Source organism: Rousettus aegyptiacus, unplaced genomic scaffold (assembly GCF_014176215.1).
Source record: "Rousettus aegyptiacus isolate mRouAeg1 unplaced genomic scaffold, mRouAeg1.p scaffold_m13_p_6, whole genome shotgun sequence".
Classification (NCBI taxonomy): domain Eukaryota; kingdom Metazoa; phylum Chordata; class Mammalia; order Chiroptera; family Pteropodidae; genus Rousettus; species Rousettus aegyptiacus.
Genome location: NW_023416309.1, coordinates 107222934 through 107242718, shown reverse-complemented (window position 1 = coordinate 107242718; position 19785 = coordinate 107222934). Strand labels below are relative to the sequence as shown.

General features: G+C 42.1%; 1 protein-coding gene across 3 annotated transcripts in view; it reads right to left on the bottom strand.

Annotated features, from left to right (window-relative positions):
* The window catches only part of MAP2K6 (mitogen-activated protein kinase kinase 6), a 114552-nt gene that overhangs the window by 21272 nt on the left and 73495 nt on the right, over nt 1-19785 (bottom strand). For all 3 annotated transcript variants that reach the window (XM_016143636.2, XM_016143638.2, XM_016143637.2), the window contains exons 4-11: nt 19306-19419; nt 17894-18013; nt 16953-17069; nt 16278-16329; nt 14180-14307; nt 13337-13414; nt 12084-12223; nt 4681-4726 (exon numbers count right to left, since the gene is read on the bottom strand). In XM_016143636.2, the coding sequence (XP_015999122.1) occupies nt 4681-4726; nt 12084-12223; nt 13337-13414; nt 14180-14307; nt 16278-16329; nt 16953-17069; nt 17894-18013; nt 19306-19419 (795 nt within the window). The remainder of the gene's footprint in view (nt 1-4680; nt 4727-12083; nt 12224-13336; nt 13415-14179; nt 14308-16277; nt 16330-16952; nt 17070-17893; nt 18014-19305; nt 19420-19785) is intronic.

Below are 19785 nucleotides of genomic sequence, written 5' to 3'. Positions count from 1 at the left end.
TCAGATAGAACCTGGTGCCATGTACCCACGCCTCAGCCACCCAGCATGGCCACCTCCCTGACGGTCTGTTGTTATTATTTTCAGTGACTAGTTGAACAGTTAAATATGAGCATTTTTGCATGCAGGCGAGTATGTAGATGACTCGCTCTGTTTCCCCTGACTTTGGAGATTTTCGTTTACAACCTTTAGGTTGCCTAGTCGTAGGTTTTCTAATTACATTTATTTTAAACCTGACAGCAGAGGGCTGGATGAGTCAGCTCTGTGGGGAACCGAATGTTCACCCATGAAAGTTTTAGGAAACAATGCAAATGGGAAAAGAACAAAGAAATAAAACCCCAAAGAAGCTAGGTGGATCAGGACTCAGAAAATGGAAAAGGGGTTTTCTGCTTTTGCCCATCTGAAGATAAAGGTTGTGTGCTGGCTCCGAGCCTCACACTCACTATATTAAGTGAAGCTCTAGGTGCTGGTTCAGTCACCACACCCCCGAGCTCCTTGGATAAATAAACACAGCATTACTTTTGATTACTAACCACTGACACGGCACACTTACCAAGGGCTTTACCATCATGCATATTAGCTTTACCATATCTACTTGACATTTGGTAATCTTTTAGTGTGCTTAAAGGCTTTTTACTATCAAAACAGGACTCGCCAAACCTCAGACTATCTCACTGACTGCTTCCCACGCTTGCCAGCCCCATCTTGCCTCTGGTTCTGCTGATGCAGCCTGAGTCTGTGAATGAATTCAATAACCTAAGTCGAAGTTTAAAAAAAAAAAAAAAATATATATATATATATATATATATATATATATATATATATATATCTCCTCAGACATTTATTCTCAGGCTGGGAAAACGCCGGGAGAGCCAAAGGGCAGAGGGAAGGGAAAGCAGGCAGGCGTGTCAAAACGGAAAGTGTGACTCGCCTTCTTGTGTGGGTTTTGAGGATGTCCGAGGCTGGCGGGGAAACCCGGTCCCTTCTATAAGCAGTGGACTCAGAATAGCAAGGACAGCAACCAGGGGATGAGCAAATGCAGCACATGAACTCATCCCCAGGCTGGGTTTCTCCAAAAAGGCGCCTGGGACAGGAAGGAAGGACTTTATCACTGGTTGTGCTGCCAGGAGCGCGGAGGTATGAGCAACAGTCACCAGCCGTCTCCATGCCCCACGCACAACACCTGGCTCCTCCAGACGGAGGTTTCCTATGGGTTCAATCACCCTTGCTTGACACTGAGATTCAATATGGTACTTCCCAGGATATTTGAAGAACATAATTGTATCACTGGGCAATCCCTTGCATCGTCTGGTTATCATTTTAACAGTTGATGATCCAGGGGCCAAATCTAGCTCACTGCCTGTTCTTTGAAGAAAAGTTTCATTGAAACATAGCCACACCCACTTGTTTACATATTGAACGTGGCTGCTCTCACACTAACACTGCAGAAGTGAGTAGTTACGACAGCCCACAAAGCCTAGAATATTTACTATCTGGCTGGCTGGTGCCCACTCCACAAGAACAAATCCTATTGAGTCATGACCCTCAATAGGAGTTTGAGATGATATGAAGCAAGTACACCCCTCAATCCAAGTTAGAAAGGAAAACATGTGAAATTTCTATAAGAGGTGCATGTCTGGGTTTGGGCCTTAATTATACTGTCCTTCACCTGGAAAAAAGCATTTTGTTTTCCTTGCTGCCTCTTAGCTGACTCCTACAACCTAAACAATAGCCTTTGAGCATGTGTTTTCTCAGTGCTAAAGTCAAAGGCTTTGGACTCATATTTTCCACTTAAAAACCTCAATTCCACAGGAAAACAGGGAGTAGTTACGGCCTTAAAAGGCAAGTCCGTTTCCAGTCCCACAAAGACGAGTGCCATAAAAGGAAGCGGGGGTGTCCACACAACCTTACGACGTTCATATGCAGGCCACAAAAGACCGTGGCACTAGGCTATGCTGGAAAAGCGGGGTTCGACATCAGCCATTGATGCCTGTGAAGCTAAAACAGCATTTTCTCTTGAGCATGTTCCACTGAAACCTCTGATAAGAGGTCACTTGGAAGGGAAAAAAAATGTTCTGCGCTTTCAAGAGTCAGAAATAAATAGAAAATGTTCTTTTATCTGGCAACAGTGACAGACAAGGTAACTTGAAGATAGGAGTGCAGGCGCCATAGTCCCTCAGGAATCACTCTTGGGTCCATTGTACATTCAGTAAAATTAACTTTAAAATGCTCTGGGGCTGCATAAACAGACCAAAAAGGGGGCTGCACTGGCGAATGGTCCAGCCGTTAAGTCGAAGCTTAACCAACAGAACTGGCAATCCATGTGAAGCCCGCGACTATTGCCTATTGTCGAACTAACTTTCCATAACTCTTCCTGGCTTGGTATCTCCAAACTACAGTTTCTCTCTTTTTTCCCCAGTTTGATTGAGACTTAAATGACAAATAGCATCGTGTAAGTTCAAGGTATACAACGTGATGATGATCTGATACACTTATGCGAAGTAATTATCATATCCATCACCTCGCATCATTTTGTTTGTTTTCGGTGAGATCATTTAAGATCTGCTCTCCTGTTATCTTTCAAGGACACAAGACAGTACTGGTAACCATGGCCACCAGGCTGTCCATCACATTCCCAGAACTTCTTCATCTTACAGCTGCAAGTTTGTGCCCTTCGACAGTCATTTGTAGCCCATTTCCCTCAACCCCTCACCCCTGGTAACCACCAATCTACTGTTTCCAGGAGTTCAATCTTTCTAGATTCTACATATAAGTAAAATTTGTCTTTGCGTGTCTGGCTTATTTCGCTTAGCACAATGCCTTTGAGCTTCATCAATATTATTGCAAATGGCAGGATTTTCTTCTTTTTATGGTTGAGTAATATTCCATTGTGTGTGTACATGTGTGTATGTGTGTGTATGTCTGTATGACAATTTCTTTACCCATTGACAGACACTTAGATTGTTTCTATGTCTTGGCTACTGTAAATACTGCTGCAATGAACATAGGAGTACAGATACCTCTTTGAGATAGCAATTTCATTTCCTTAAATATATACCCAGAAGTAGCATTGCTAGAATAAGGTGGTTCTAATTCTAATTTTTTTGAGGGATTCCCATACTGTTTTCTATACCTCCTGCACCAATTTACATCCCCACCAAAAGTGCACAAGGGTTCCCTTTTCTCCACATCCCTACCAGTACTTGTGGTCTCTTGTCTTTTTGATAAAAGCTATTCTAACAGGTGACAGGTGCGAGGCGGTATCTCATGGTGGTATTGATTTGTATTTGTTGATGATTAACGATAGTGAGAACCTTTTCATGCACTTGTTTGGCAAAAATCAATGCGTGAGATTACATCAAACTAAAACGCTTCAGCGCAGCAAAAGAAATAATTAAAAAAATAAAATTGTGACCTAGAGAATGAAAGAAAATATTTGTAAACCACATATCCGATAAAGGGTTAATATCGAAAATATATAAAGAACTCATACAACTCGCTAGCAAATAAATAGATAAATAAATAAATAAATAAATAAATAGAAACAAATAATCTCGATTTGAAAACGGACAAAGAACCTGAACAGCCATTTTTCCAAAAGAGATATACCAATGGCCAACAAAATTATACTTTTTCCAAGTAGGAGCCACTTCATGACATTTGTTAAGAGATACCAAGATCAAGTGCTTTTTTATTAAGCACCCTTGGTTGGTCCTGAAGCTGAGCCCTGCTCGTGGATAGACGGAGACGGGAACGAGCATTTAATGCCCGCTGAGCAACTGTGCTCCAGTAAGAAACGGTGCCAGTGTTTCCTCTTTTCTCTTCTGAAATTGTGCATGAATGGAACTTTCCATCCCTTGCTAAAATTAAAATCTTGATAATTGTAATAAATCTAGGGAGGAGTTAACACACACTAGTAAATAGTCTGAAGTTTATAATATTTTAAAAATAAAAGTGTTTTTCTCCCACATTCAATGTATACTTAGATAAAGATGGCAAAGTTTAGGGCCCTACCATCTACATTAAAGAATCATTTGTAATTAGCTTAGTATTGCAAGCACCACGATTTAAGAGAAACTATTTTAAAACAACAACTCAAGTCTTATTTTCACTCTTTATTTCATAGGCCATACTAATGATAAGCTGTGAATGCTGAAGTCACATAATTCAAATTACTAAGGTACTATCTTACTTTTGTCCACTAAAGTGAAAACCAGAAGGAAAAAATAAAAGTGATTCTTTCCTCTCTGAACACTCACCAAAAAGTTCATCTAATTTATCCTAATATTCTATCAAAAACTGATCAGTCACATAGTATTTAAGTTTCATTATTGAAATCTGTTAAATTATGCTTTCCTTCATTTTACATTAGCAATATGTGACTCTATATCTTTGAACTTTGAAAATATAAATATTGCAGACATAATTTGGTCTATATAATGATGTTTATCAGCATGGAAAAAAAAAACTGCTAAGACTGACGACATGTCTCAGGTTATACGAAAGAAGGATTTAGGACCAATGAAGGATTTGACTCTCTTTTTTCTTGAGTTCAATTCCAGTTACCAATATCCCAATGAGTCAGCTCTTCCAATACAGCTGTTTGATTATAACTTAGGTATTAGTCACTTTATCTTTACTAGCTGTTAGTTTGGACATGTTTACACGGCTAACAATACTTACCATAAGCTCTGGATACGTTGGCCGTTCTTTGGAATTCTTCTTCAAGCTTAAAGAAAAAAAAAATTAATTACATTAAAATCTAGAAACCACCTTTATTTTCACTAGACTAGGATTTCAGAACATGTAGAAAATTAAACATAGCCAGCTTTTAAAAAAAAAATGTATTGAAAACATTGATCTATGTTGACTTTCCTCTTCTGTTACACTTATAAATTATGTTTTGAATTACTCTGGGTGTAACTTATGGGGAAGAATAGGGGTGTGTGTGTGTGTGTGTGTGTGTGTGTGTATGTGTGTGTGTGTTTACTTTCCTTTTGGTCAGTTACCAATGACATATAATCTAGCTTTTCTGGTCTACAGCCATTATATTTCAAAATACATATCTACTTTCCTTCAAAACAATTTTCATTCCACACCCACTAGCAAAGAAATTGGCAGGTGTTTCTTACATTTGTTATCTCTTCACTATCTTCATTATGTGGTTCTCCTTGCTTCTGGCTCCCTTGAACATATAATTTGCTTTTATATATTCCTAACCAAACCTGCCTGAGATAGAAGCAGTACACCCATAAAATGCCCAAGGTAACACTACTGGTTTGCGACCTCTTAGCTTTCTCTGACAGAGAAAGCACACTCAGCCAGTGACTTGGCAATTCTTCTTAGAAATACTTCATGGTCATGCACTACACTGTCAGGTGGCTCCCACCCATTCAGCTGTCTATATACACAGACATTTTAATATCTGATATCGGAAACAGTGATACAACTCCAATATGAAGAGATCAACCCCTCAACCCACCCCTGTATCCACCCCTAGTCTTCAAATGGAAAAAAACAAAAACAAAGAAGCAGTTTATGTGGAGCTGGAATCCCAGGTTACAGAATGAACAAAAGGATGATTTCGAAAACTATGATTTGCAAGGCAACCTACAGACTCCTCCGCCCACTGGGTCACAAATTACTACATGAATGGAAAGGAACTTTGCCTGGTGCTGAAGGAAGCAAAACGTGACTGAGTATTACACTGCTGGAGTTTGTGTTAATGGATCATTTTGAACAGATGAGACCTAGTACGTGTGGCATGAGCTCTGCTTAACCACATGGCCTAACAGTACTGAGGGGGGGCATGCGGGAGAGCCGTAAGAGAGTGAAGTAACTGAGACACTTTGAGAAAGTTGTGGTTTAAAACAAAAAATAGAGGAAGCTTTTGAACCAAAACGACTTAAAGCAGCCTACCAGTGTATTCCGGGCAACAATTCCATGGGTGGAAGCCAGGGAACCTGACACAGGGGACGGGCAGATGTGAGGAGAGAAGTTTCGGCCTGGAACTAAGGGCAGATCTAGGATCTAGTGACCTCAGTGTGACCAGACAACCCATGAGAGAAAGTTCTTTCTCAACTGAGGATGAAAATACGAGCGAATTAGCGAGAGGAATCATCAACTGTTCACGTTGAATTGCTTCGGGAAGGTGTGCCTGAGTGGCATGAATGAGACTTTGTCACTCCCTGTTAAGACTCCGCATGTCCCTGTACCCTGAGATTCTATAGGGCTCTACTGGCGATTGCCAAGTGTGGGTGATTTTTCCCTCCAGGGGCCACTGAGCAATGTTGGGGGCCACTTTTTGCTTCACGGGACTGTGGTGGGGGTTGTGGTACTGGCACCCACAGGTAGAGACCAGGGATGCTGCTGCTAAACATCCTTCAACGCACAGGACAGTTCCCACAATTGAGAATGATCCATCCAGTCAAAAACATCACTGGTGGCATTGAAGTGTTTGGTTTCAGGCGTCTATCCAGACACGAGTCAGTCATCAGACCCTAACTCTGCGTTGACTCTGAAATACTCTCCTTGAGGACAAGGATCCACCGAATGATAGGAAGAAAAGTTTCTTTCTCAAATGGAAAAACAATGGTCTATTTTACCAACCAGAGATCTTTGTCATGATGCTGATTTTGAGCTTCTAATTAGAAGATAATGAAATAAGAATCTCTGTTTTCCTCAGGTAGAAGAACTGAAAACTTCCTTTCTTTTATTTTTTTAATTTAATTTAATTTTATTTTATTTTTTGAGGAGAGATCAAGGTTGTCTTATCTCTTCACTTCTGGGAGAGTTTAAGAAAATTTCTCCCATATTTTTTCTTTCATCTGTATAAAGAAAATGTGAGGAAAGTACCCTAAATAGATCCATCAGAAAGCGTTAAGGATCTCTGAAATCTCAGAGACTGCTAACCAGTAGGCTATTTCTTGACTTATGGCCCCTGGTTAGAAAGCTCAAACTTGACCACAAGCACCACTGCACACTGTTGATGGAAAATACACAGCAAACCGAAGCTGTTTACCAAATTAACATAACAGATAGAACCCATTTGTTCCATCTTTTAAATTGAGAACACTTCAGAAGGCTAAGAATAGCAAAATGCTCAGGATAAGGTTAGGGGAAAAAGCAAATTTTCCATGTTTAATAAGAAGTGCTTGAAATTCAGTATAGAATAACAACTGCGGAGTTCAAAGCTATACCAATTTCTTTTTGGATTTGAGTCAGACTTTTGAATTTTCAAGTGGCTTGTCATTTTCAAGCGTGCAATTAGCTAACTGCCCTAATTCCTCTTCCAAATGCCACAACACACGCTCCTGACCGTAGCTGACACTAAAAAACAGCTTCATGTTGTCTTGAGAATTGCTAGCTTGAAGTCTGTGCTGACCAGAGGATTTCTGCCTATTTGAATTCTCCCTGATCGTTTCCAAGAAGGGCTATGTGCTACATCCACAAACTAAAAACACACTGTGCCTCTCGAGTCTTATATTTGTCACAAGTTAAATAAATACCCAGAGCCTCCTTTTTACTGTCCTTCCTGAACAAGTTGGGAACTATATTTGATTGTCTCTGTTTTATACTCGTTCCTCTGAGTCATACAGTATCAGTGTCTGGGTGGACCTCCGACACACTCCAGCATGCCATAGGGCTGGTCAGCGGAGCACCAAGCCTCTTAAATCCATCTGAAGGGAAAGCGAAAAGGAAGTCAAGCTGTTCTGGCACTCGGCAGTTGGTTTCCAGTGACTTCCTTCGAGTCCCCAAGCCTGCGAACCTATAGGAAGAGCTTGCGGTAACAATTGTAAGCCGTTGTCTTGAGAAACTCATTTGTTGAGCCTTCTGCAGGATTAGAATATACAGCATTTTGACGGATTTCTCTATTATGAAACCCAAAACGAGGCTTCTGTGTTTGGCAGGACTCACCCCAGGAGCTCTTTAAAACCCCTCTGATGTAAAAAAAAAAAAAAGAAGAAGAAGAAGAAATCTATGTGTGGGGAAGAAAAAGAAAATATCAGTCATAGTCCTATTTCAAAATAAGTTCACATAGGAAGGGATCGTAAGAAATCATTGTGTTTTTCTTCAAGTTCATAAGGAACTTTAATCTTTTCTTTTCTCCACGCCTCCCCTCAAGATAATGTTTCTCGGATGCTCACTGCAAAAGAAACAGATCAGCTGGACCTCTGGGCTCTCCGTCTAACTTTGGGTGTGACAGGAATAGCCTTTGTTTCTGTTCCACCCACAAACCACGATGCCCTGTCAACTGACACACAGCGATCAGAGGGCAGTGGCTACCCAGTCGATGCCCTGGGTGAAGATGTATGGAACATAGCACCACTGTGAGGTCATTGAATGCTTAGAGAGGACGCATCCCGTGAAAGGTCACAAATACCCTGACGGATTACCTGGGCTATGAGTAGTGAGCTTTTTTTTTTCTTTTTTCTGGTTTTACATTTACCCCAAAGACAGATGTAGGAAATAAAAACGTAGATGTAGCCATCTCAAGATTTGAGATTAAACCTTTCACTTTCCCAAACTGTAGGCCCCTTTCCCATTTAAGACAAAGAGTTGGAGGTATTTGAGATATCGCGAAGGATCCCAGCCTATGTCATAAAAATACAAAATACACAGGGAGGTTATTCAAAAGACAGCCCTTCCATAAGCTGTGTCTCAAAAACACAGCTTTATACAGAGGAAAATGGAGAAACGGCTAGAAAAGGGAGTTACATTCAGAAGCTACATCCTTATCTTCATCACAAAAGTAGAAGAGGTGCCTCTTAGGTTAAAGTCATTTTTCATTCTTTCTATCCAGCTCCAGATCAGACTTTAAAACTATAAGTAATAAAACGAATAAAAAACCTAAACTGCGACTAGGGGTAGGTATGCGTCCGTGTGCTAGTACATAGGAAAAACAAAATGGCTTCCACAAAGATCTAAGCCATTCATTCATAAAACCTTAAAAATAAAAAATAAAAAGTCAGCATCATTTTTTGAAACATTCAATGACGTTTCCAACTCAGTTTGCTTCAAAATAATGGTCATACTACGGGGGTATCAAAGAAAACACATTGGGGGTTTATAATAGGAAAAAGAACTATTGACCTGCCCACCTGAAAACGGAGAGGTGGCGCTCTTTAAAAATCTGACTGAGGATAAGGGAGGATGCTTATGAAATTCAAAACCAATGCTCCCCTTCGACTTAGCAATTCCCATAACCAATAAAAAAATGACTCCCTATTTCACACAACCGATATTCTTAGTACTGGAGCCTACGACAATGAAAGTCTGAAGAAGAAGGTAGTCTTTGATGACTCGCAAGTTGATGTGATGGGAGTTTTCTTTCTAAGTAAGAAAAAATGCTTTGGTCAAAGAAAAAGTAATGGACTCTCATACACTGTTGGTGGGATGGCAAATCAGTACAGCCCCTATAGAAAACAGTCTGGAGGTTTCTCAAAAAATTAATAACTGATCTACCTTTTGACCTAGCAATTGCACTTCTGGGTATTTATCCAAAGAAAACCGAAACAATAATTCATAAAGATCTGTGCACCCCTACGTTCATGACAGCACAATTTACAATGGCCGAGATATGGAAGCAACCTGAATGCCCATCAACAGACAACTGGATAAAGAAGTTATGGTTCATATATGAAATGGAATATTACTCAGCTATTAAAAAAAAATGAAATCGTACCATTTGCAACGACATGGATGGGCCTAGAGGTTATTATGCTGAGTGGAGTAAGTCAGACAGAGGAAGATAAATACCATATGATTCCATTCATATGTGGAATCTAAAGAACAAAATGAACAAACGAATCAAAAACAGACTCATAAACATAGAGGACAATTGGGTGATGGCCAGAGGGGAGGGGTGTGGGAGGGCTGGGAGAAAGGGGCGAAGGGTTAAAGAAGTACAAGTTAGTGGTTGATAGATGGTCACTGAGATGGAGAGCACAGCATAGGGAATGCAGTCAGCACTAATGTGATGGCTAGGTGGAGCGCCAGAGGAGAGAAAGAGCGATCGGGGGATCATTTTATAAACTATATAAACATCTAAGCGATGTACTGGATACTTGAAATAAACAAAATGTAATGGAATGATTAAAAAAAAAAAAAGAATTGTAGAAGAAAAGTCGCTTTCTGAACAGGAAGCAGTTGATAGTGGGTCCAGTGATCATTGGTCTAAATAAGGGGTTCTCACCCCAGCTGCACGTTCGAAGGATGCGAGGACATTTGAACGCTGACATTCGGTACGCTCCCCAGACCATCAAATCCGAATCTCTGAGGGTGAGGCTCAGGCGATAGTACAATGCAACGCTCTCTCGAGTTTTATAAATGAGCGACCAGAGTTGAGAACTAGTAGATTAAACTGGCAATTCACACAAGGTGTCTCGACTTTCTAGAACTGTTCACACATCAGCCTCGTTTTCACCGAAGTTTTCTGGAGTGCCCAGATTCTTGGGGAAGAGGAGAGGGGTCGGGGAGAAGGGGGTTACAGGGAGGGGCACATGAAAAGACTTCCCTAGATACAACTCTTCCCATTACCTCCCACTTGAGAACGACTGGTCTGAACTATCCAGCGTGACTCATCTCTTTTCCTGTGTGACCTTTAATCATTTGAGGGTAAGAAAAAAATAAAAGTTCTTGAATCTGGAGGGCAGAAGCATGAGCCCATCTCAACTTGGCAGGTGCACCCCCACATCCACACTCACTCAGGGAAAGCAGATAAAAGGACTCACGCTGGCAGGCCAGGGGATCCGGTACATACTAAGAAGCACCTAACGACGTACCAGAAGCCCTCACACACTAGGGCCCGACGCTCCAACCCCTCTCTGGCCACTTGGTCAAAACAGAAACAAACAATACATCGTCAGGAAAAAAAGTACCAGGGGTGACACAGGGCCGAGAGCTAGCAAAAAGTCCAAGAGCCCTCAGTTTCACAAGCAATGGATGGCTGCTTTGTCCCACCACGTTTTCCAATAAAAGCCACCCTCAGAACGCTTCTTCCAAAGAGCATGGAGGCCAAGGAAGCCGTCCTCTCTCACAGTCTTCAGAAGTCCACCCCTGCAGCAGCAGCGAGGGTCACAGCTGGGCTTGTCACCATCGCTGATTCCCCTTCCTCCCAATTCTCGCTTGTTTTTGCACAATGCCCAAATTAACTAACTTCACTCCATTTTGTGCCTGCCTTTTGACATCCACCTCCCAGCATCACTTGCAATGATCATTAGCATCAAATTACGTCAGGCTCTGTGGTCCCTATGCAGGCAGAAACCAATGGGTTTTCTGAAGAGAACGATGCCCTCTCCTACTTTCCTTGATGCCACTGACAATTCTCATGAAGATAAAGCTTACGGCATTAGCCTGGCTCCTTGTCTTTCCATTCCAACTCTCTTTAGACTCCCTTCTCAGACCACTCATGCTGTCTATCATTCCCTTATGGGCCCATGAATCCACAGTTAGCAAGTGTTCTGTAGGAGGAAGCCTACAAAACACCAGAACTACTCTGCAAGACTCCGGGTACCTAAGTAACGCTCTGAAGTTATCCACTGTCTTCTCATCCAAGGTGACTCTTCGCATCCTCCCTGTTCCCCACCCCTGGACCTGCAATGGGTCCTGCCAGCTTCCTCTTTATCTCTCATCAACACTCAATTGCTTAAAGCTCTCATTAGGGAGTTTCTCCTTTTCGTGACGTGGTGCATGATACCCCTTCTGCTCAGAACACCTTTCCCTCCTCTGCTTGCCTTTCGCTTCAGAAATACCTCACTCGGTCTCAACTCGGAATTTATCTCCTCCAGAAACTCTGTCCTAATGCCTTTCCTGAGTTCCCTACATACCCTGTGTGTATGTCTATCACTGGGCCTGCCATACCCTACTGTAATTATTCACCGATGAGATGCCCCTACTCGACTCTGAGCTCACTGAGGGCTGGGACTTGGCAGAGGCCTCTCTGTTGATCCAGCAGGGAGGGCACACTCCACTAATGCCTTTGGAATGAATGAATGTACGCGTGACGGATTAAGACCGATGAAGGACATCCATGAGTCTGCCTCGTCTTCCTGTTCACTGGCACCGGGGAGATGAGGCTCTCTTACCACTGTGAGGTAAAGTCAACAAACTCTTCGGAGAACTTGTCTGCTGGGAGCTGCGGTGACGGCTCCTCGACCACTTGTTTGAGCTGCTGAAAGGGAGTTCCCCACGAATCGTAGGGAAATCGAAGGATGGCCAGCTCGATCTGGAGGGGACAGGAACACAAGGAGATGGCAGCTTAAATAGGGCCACTTTATGCGGTCCGCGGTGTCTTCCTCCAGAAGAACCGGCCAGAAAAACAATGGTCGAGTCCAAGTAAAATCTGATGGGTTTCCTCCCCACCCCCCGATTCTTAGTGCTAGGGATTTTCGAATATTACCTTCCTAAGTCTACTGGGTCCTCACTAAAACCCACTGTGATGCTCAATAGAATTGCAAGCCAGCAGTATTAAACTTCTGGATATAAAGCGACCAGATTTTCAAATGTTTGGTGTGAAAAGTGATTCTCCCACTAAGACTTTTACAGAGTTGTGCATCTACTGCCACCTGCAGGTCCCTTGCTGCAATGAAAAGAATAAATAAGCCAGGACCAAATGACTGATCTTTTCTGGGGACGCGAGCAAAGGCCACTTCGCTATTATGAGATCACATGTTGCCTGGGCAGGGATGTGAAATAACTCGGGGATTTAATCAGCTGCTCCACCTGGAGAAGAGCCACAGTGGCTAATTCCAGACCTTGGCGATAACGCTGAAAACTGATGGTCACCAACATTATTAGTAAGGCACGAAGACTATAGCTTTCAGGCCGTGCCTGTGGAAATTATCTTGTTTGATGTGTCTTTTAGCTGTGCTTGACCAGCAGCCAAGACGTCCATCATAACCATGTCCTGAGAAGCACAGCCTGTATCCTGGATCACACAGCCCTCTCCAGGTCCACACGCGGCAACATTCTTGGGGGAGCTTATGCTTTTTTGTGCCTTGATTAGAATAACTTAATTTTAAGGACACCATCAGGAACTACAATCAGACCCTCTCATTTTACAGATGAGGACAATAACACAGTCCCTGCAACTCCATCATTTACTTAAGCATACAACCAGTTAGAGACGAAATAGAGAGAGACTGGGTCTGCCCGATCCCCGTGCAGTATTTCTACTACACCATCCGGCAAATGCTGGGTGCGCAGTCTCCTGCTATCTCAGACAGGAAGGGCTGCTCGAGACTGGCTTTGGGGGCACCTGCCTCTGGGCCTTGACTCCCCACCGCACCCCAGCTTCCAGCCCAGAACCTCCCGGCCCACGACGGTTGGCATGCAGTACCATTGTTATGCCCAGACTCCAAATGTCAGACTTCACGCTATAGCCTTTCTGGTTGAGCTCTGGGTTTATTCTCTCAGGCTGGAAAGAAGACAGAAACAGACAATCAACTGAGTGATATTCAGGGCTTGACAAATTCTTTGGGGTGGGTGGCTACACAGGATTTCCTTATTCTGCAGTAGTCCTTTCTTAGAGACAGTAATAGATCTAAAAGCTCTCATAATTCATAACTAATTTCAATTTTGCCTGAAGAAGAAACAGGATGTATGTTATAAAGTTAATTTGCCTGCATAGAATGTTCCTTCTTAAAAACGCCAACAGTCCAGAACTCGGGAAAAAGAATTAATGAGAGTCACTGGGCAGTACTGTCTGCTGTTACAAGCTAGAAACAAATTTAGCTAAACAGGGACAGGAAGCTTTTCAATACCAAGTACAAGTCCATTTTAAAACAGAATACGGTAGAAATCCTTTAAGGGAAAGAGGGTCCCAAGGTCTCTGCTAATGACAACGAATCTTCACAGCTACAAGTTTCTCTCAGGACTAACCTAACTGACTTATTTGGGTCATTTAAATTCTACTTACTCGTCTATCCTCAACGAAGTAACAATCCCTTGCAACTGTGCGGGCCACATGTATTATTCACACGTTTTTTTTTCCAAATAATATACCTTTTTACTTGATTTTTAAAAAATAATATATATGAAGCAAGTGACTAAGGATTTCGGGCAGGAAACGTTGAAGAGAAAAGGAGACTGTAGACTGTTTCTTGCGTTTCCATTTCCCTCTGCGGCCATCCGAGGCGCATTTCCTGGCACGGTCCGCAGACTCAGACGCTGCTGTACTTACGGCCATGTACGGTTTGCATCCTGCATCGATCGTTTTAGCGACGGAGTCTACAAGGTAGCCACTGATTCCAAAATCGCACATCTTCACTTGGCCCAGAGTATTGATCAGCACGTTAGAAGGCTTGACATCTGGAACAAGAACAAACGGGAGCCCGTCACACGCGGCTGCTGTGGACATTCATTTCTCTGCCACCAGAGGGCCCGAAACCACCATCTCTCCTTCGCCGTCGCCTCCCCATGCCCAGCATAAAAGTAAATGCCAGCCCTGACTCAGTCACACACTTATCGCTTTCAACTTGATTTTCTATTTTACGGTTTGTCCTTCTTGCAGGATTGTGAATCCGTCAGTCGAAAGCACTGTTTCCCTCTCTTTTATCATCTTCACTGCCCCCATTATCTAGTAACTTAAACAATCATTACTGAATCGAATGCCAAGTTCCACGGGCACAGTCTGAATTAACACAAGATGAATAAATTCTAGACAGAGATCACGGAATAAAAAGGCGTACCGTGACATAACCATACACCAAATACAATCAAAGCAACCAATTTTGATTGAATCCTCTGCAAGAGGTGTGTCAGAAGTCACTTAGTGTATAAACTCATCATAAACCCAGATATTCCAGACCGGGACATGGGTCACAGAATATATACGTATTACTGAACAGCTCTTAAATGAACCCTTCGGCCTAGAAAAAAATAGCACACAAACCCCTAACCCCAAGTAGATGAATTGCTATTATCTCTGGATGGTAAAATTAAAAATTACAAATAATTTTTTCCCTGTGACGCTTCTCACAAAGAATATGTAATCAGAAGAAAAATATTATTCTAAAAACTTTTAAAATTATCTTTTATAACTTTTCCCTTAAATGGAATGGCAGATATACCCAGGCGATTTTATGATTTTTTACTTTTATATACACTCGCTAATACGGATGAAATATTTCGCCATTTTGAAATAGACCCTTAAAAATCAGTCTCGCATTTGTTGGTATCCACAGTCTTCTTCCTACCTGGATTCCGTCTCGCTTTCTTCCCCTCCTCTTCCTCTTTCCTATTGCTTTAATTTTTAATACCAATAGTAACCGGCACACTCTTTGCAGCATTTTGCATTCCTTTCAGGCTCAAAGAGTAGGAAAATCACCAAATCACAGTGCCCTAATGCTATCGATACTTCCCATTAATTTTTCCAAAAACCTGGTTGGGCACTTCTCTTCCGAGAAGCTTCTCTTGACGACTGTTACCGGGGCCAAGCATGTCCTTGTTTTACGTTCCGCCTATACCCCTTCTATATTTGGTACCTTCCAATGTGATTCTATTATGTTTCCATGCGCTTGCTGTATATTTGCTTATTTCCCTACCAAGAATTCCTATGCAGAATTTTAACATGAATATGTATTCGTCTCGGATACCTCTCGGGGCACCTATTACGGTGCTGTAAAAATACAGTGCTATATGATGCTGGAAAATGATTATCAGAGATAAATGGGTGAATGTAGGGACTGAGAGAAGATGGCAGAATGGATATGTGGGCGGATACAGAGGTAAAAGTTCAATAGGAAGGAAAAAAGGAAGAAAGGATAGGAGGAAGAGACAAATCTACCATTTTTTTTCCATTTTATCCTGCCTCCTGCTGTCTGAAAATGCTGTGCTTTATACCAGAACTTTCCACACTTTAATGTGCCCAAGAATTCCCTAGTGATCTTGTTAAAATGCAGATTCAGTTGGTCTTGGGACTCATGGTTCTGCTTTTCTCACAAACTCTCAAGTGATGGCCAATACTGGATGAATTTTTATCCTATTCCCTAAAATTCTCCCTGGGGCAATCCTACAGCTCCACTTGGGAACAGGTTATTTTTACACTTAATTTAGGGGTGATATAAAGCCCAGATTGTCTAATGTCCTCAAACCAAGATAAAGAACAGCTACTTACCTGATTTGCCATCCAATCCCAAGAGAAAACCCCTCAGTTCTCTTCTCTAACTCAATTCTACTTCCATCCATAGGCATGGGGGGAGGGGAGACAGTAGAACTCAAGTAACTTAAGAAACAAACTTTACTAAAACAACGGCCAGGGTGCATCCATGGTTGCTTACCTCGATGAATGACAGACAGCTTACTGTGTAAATGTTCTAACGCTTTTACAATCTGCAAGGGAAACACAGGATAGATTTATGTCCCCCATCACTGGAAAGGAACTGAATGTTAAGTACATCCGGGTTTATTATCCCTGGCTTAAGCTCACAAGGTGAAATATTTTCCCAAACAGCGGAGGTCCTATCCAAGAAAATACCCAGGAAGTTACAAAGATTGGTATCTAAAAAGATTTGTGTGATAAACTCATATATCTCGTTTTTCATTTGGCCTCCAGGATTCTTTCTCTCCGCCCTCCTGAACCTCAACAGCTCCTAAGGGGGAACAGCAACTTTGTTCTACTTCGTTTTCTTCTGCTTCTTCCGATGCCTGTTAGTATCGAGAAAACATGTAAAAATCCACAAATAAAATTTAAACTAATATCAGAACATAGACACCAGGAATATGGTCAGAGCAGATAAATGCACTGCTTGGAGGCACTGGAACTGAGGATTTATCAAACCAAGCCAGTGGCAGAATCTTCTATCTAGTGCTCAGAGAGAAAAGCATTTGTTTCTCCATCCACAGATGCACTCTTGCATTCAACATGTACCAAATGGATGCTTTGGTCCAGTACACAAAGACATAGGAAGCCTAGACATCTCACATTCTCCTTGTAGGGTTCAAGATGTACTCACAGAAACTGCTATTTTCCCTAAGATGTCCTCTGGAATTGTTTGGCCTTTATCAATCACTTGTTTGTAGAATTTATCTAGCGACGTATCCATGAGCTCCATGCAGATCCAAACATCGCCCTGGAGACCGAATGGTTCAGAGATTGTTAGAGAAGAGATTGTTGGAAAACAGAAAAAGAGGAAACAGTTAACACCTGTCAGGAAGAACTACTTCTTGCCTGAGTTTTTGGAGGAAATGTGTAATTTCTCTTCAAGATCACAAAGGAATTTATAAACAAGCAGGATTTTCCCCCAAAGAGCAAATACAGACAGCTGACCAGAACTGGCATGTGATCAACGACTCCCTAAGGAAAACTAGCATCTAAAGACTGATAGAGACAAGCAATAGACTTCCAGAAATCCAGGCCTTTCCTGAGCCTGCCCCCGAGGAGTTCGGTCTAGATGCCTCCTCCATGTCTGACTGCCCACAAGGAGCACTGGCCACAGTTAATTAAAACATTGGTTTTAAGAGTGAGGTGAAGCATCATACTCCATGTCATGGTAAAGTGAAAAACAGAGGTAAAGCAAAGAGATAAATGCAGATCTACCTGGTACACAAACAGCCTACGTAAAGCTTATCAACTTGTCAAAAGGCCAGAAGGAATCTATCCACATCAGTCCATGGTCAATTGATATAGACAGTTTGGCCAAAAGAGACGAACCAAACCAGAAAGGAGAAAGGGAGCCTCAGTGTCTTTAATGGAACTCGAGACATTTGAAAATAGAAAATTTCCAGCCATCTTTGCACCAGGACATCGCATTATCAACGCATAAGTGTAAAATTCTCGCTAGGAGACACGTCAAACAAAAAAGTGTACCATGACTACGCACGGCATTCACGTAATCCGAGAACCTTCTTTTTAAGTTATCGTTCTCCTCGGACTTTGAGTTGAAAGATCACCTACCTCCCGGAAGAGTGCGCCATAAAAGGTGACCGTAAAAGGACAGTCCACTGTCCTCATGGAAATATCCAAATCCATCAGTAGCCTTTTCTGCTCCTGGCTATTTACCGTGGCCCGGATCCGCTGAATGGGAATGCATGGGAAAATGTATGGTTACTGCTCTGAGGATGAGTCAGTTGATAAGGCAGAGACCCTTCACAGAGTCCCATCCTGAAAACAGCACAAAAATTCACGGCACAACGCCTAGCAACAACCTTTCAAACATCCACCCTAAGTGATCAGATATTCATAACAAAAGGAAAATGAGGAAGACTGTTATTCATTTGATTTCTCCAAGAATCCCCTGTAAGAAGCAAGCCGATAATATACTTTGGAAAGTGTGCGAATGTTTGTAACTCAAGTTACAAAAACAGTCTGGTTCACTGTTCAGTGCAAATGAGGCCACGTAAGTATTAATTACTTTGTGGCTGATCAATTACTTTGTTCGTGGTCCTATAAACAAAGCCAGAAACCCCTTCTTCGGGAGCAAGTAAGAACATTTGGACTAAACAGCAACTGGAAGAGAATTGATACAGCTGTGGGAAACAGAAGGAATCAAGCGGAAATGGAGAAATCCTTCATTCCTATCCTAGTGCTTCTGAGAGAAGAGAAACCTCTCGTACCAGCAAATATAGCCTTATAGAAATAGGATTCTTTCTTTAAATTGCAGGAATGGTCCATCACCAGGCTTTCACATTTTCTGCCAACTTAGCAAAGAGTTTGCAGAAGAACAAATTGAAAAATCTACAGGCTAGGGGAAAGAGATGTCCATTCCCCCAAAACAACAGGATCCAACTGATTCAGCCATCCATGTTTCTAACGATGGCCTGATTCTATTAATTCACGCAGAGATGGCAACTCTCTGAGGTTCATCCATCATCTATTCAAGAAATAGGTGATGATTATACATTTCTTTTTATAGTGTAGAAACTATGCAAATTCACTCACAATGTATCTTTCCCCGTTTTTTTTTTCACAAATGGAGACAATTTTTTTCCCCTAAATTCTGATTTCCTGATGTTTAAGGACAATTTTTTTTAAAGAAATAGAACACAGAATAAAGGAGATTTTTGAGCCATAACAATAAACGCAACATATGTGTGCTTTTGTTTGGATCCTAATTTGAACAATTAACAGGAAAAAAAAAAAAAAAAAACTTCTAGACAATCAAGGTCATTTTAATTTGGACCTGGTATTAAATGACGTTAAGGAAGTTTTTCTGTACATTTGGAGGGAAATGCTTTTCCCTACAAATAATCTTTTCTGTTTCACCCCACGGAAGACTGTTTTGTGTCTATGAAAAGAGATGATTTACACCCAAGATGGACAAATGTATACGCCACAGAGAGAAAACGTTCGGGGAACATCAACTCTACCTTCACCGCCATGATCTGCCCGCTGGGCACGTGTCGCATCTTCTCCACCACCCCGTACGCACCTCGTCCCAGTTCCATTATAGGTTCCAGGTCATCCGCCTTCACCTCAAAGTTCTGCATGAGAGAAAGATCATGCACTAGGAAAGAAGGAAGGAAACGCGACTCGGACTGCGCTGTTCTCTGCCTCTGGTTTCTCCCAGCGTTCTAAGGGTCATTTCTGGTCCAGAAGCCAGTGGTCTAAATGCCCTTCCAAGAAGCCACTGAAAGCAAAGAGTGCGGGGAGATGCTGGGACTCCCACGGCATGTCCCCTGTTTGTCACAGGCAATACAGAGAGATCCAACTCCGGCTCAGCTTCCCAATGGCTTGGTGCAAGCTATCCACACTGTGCCCCTTCCGACACGCCTCCTTAAACACACAGGGAATCCATGTTCTGACTGCTGGCGACCAGATCTATGCCTTGACTTTGAGAAATACCCCCA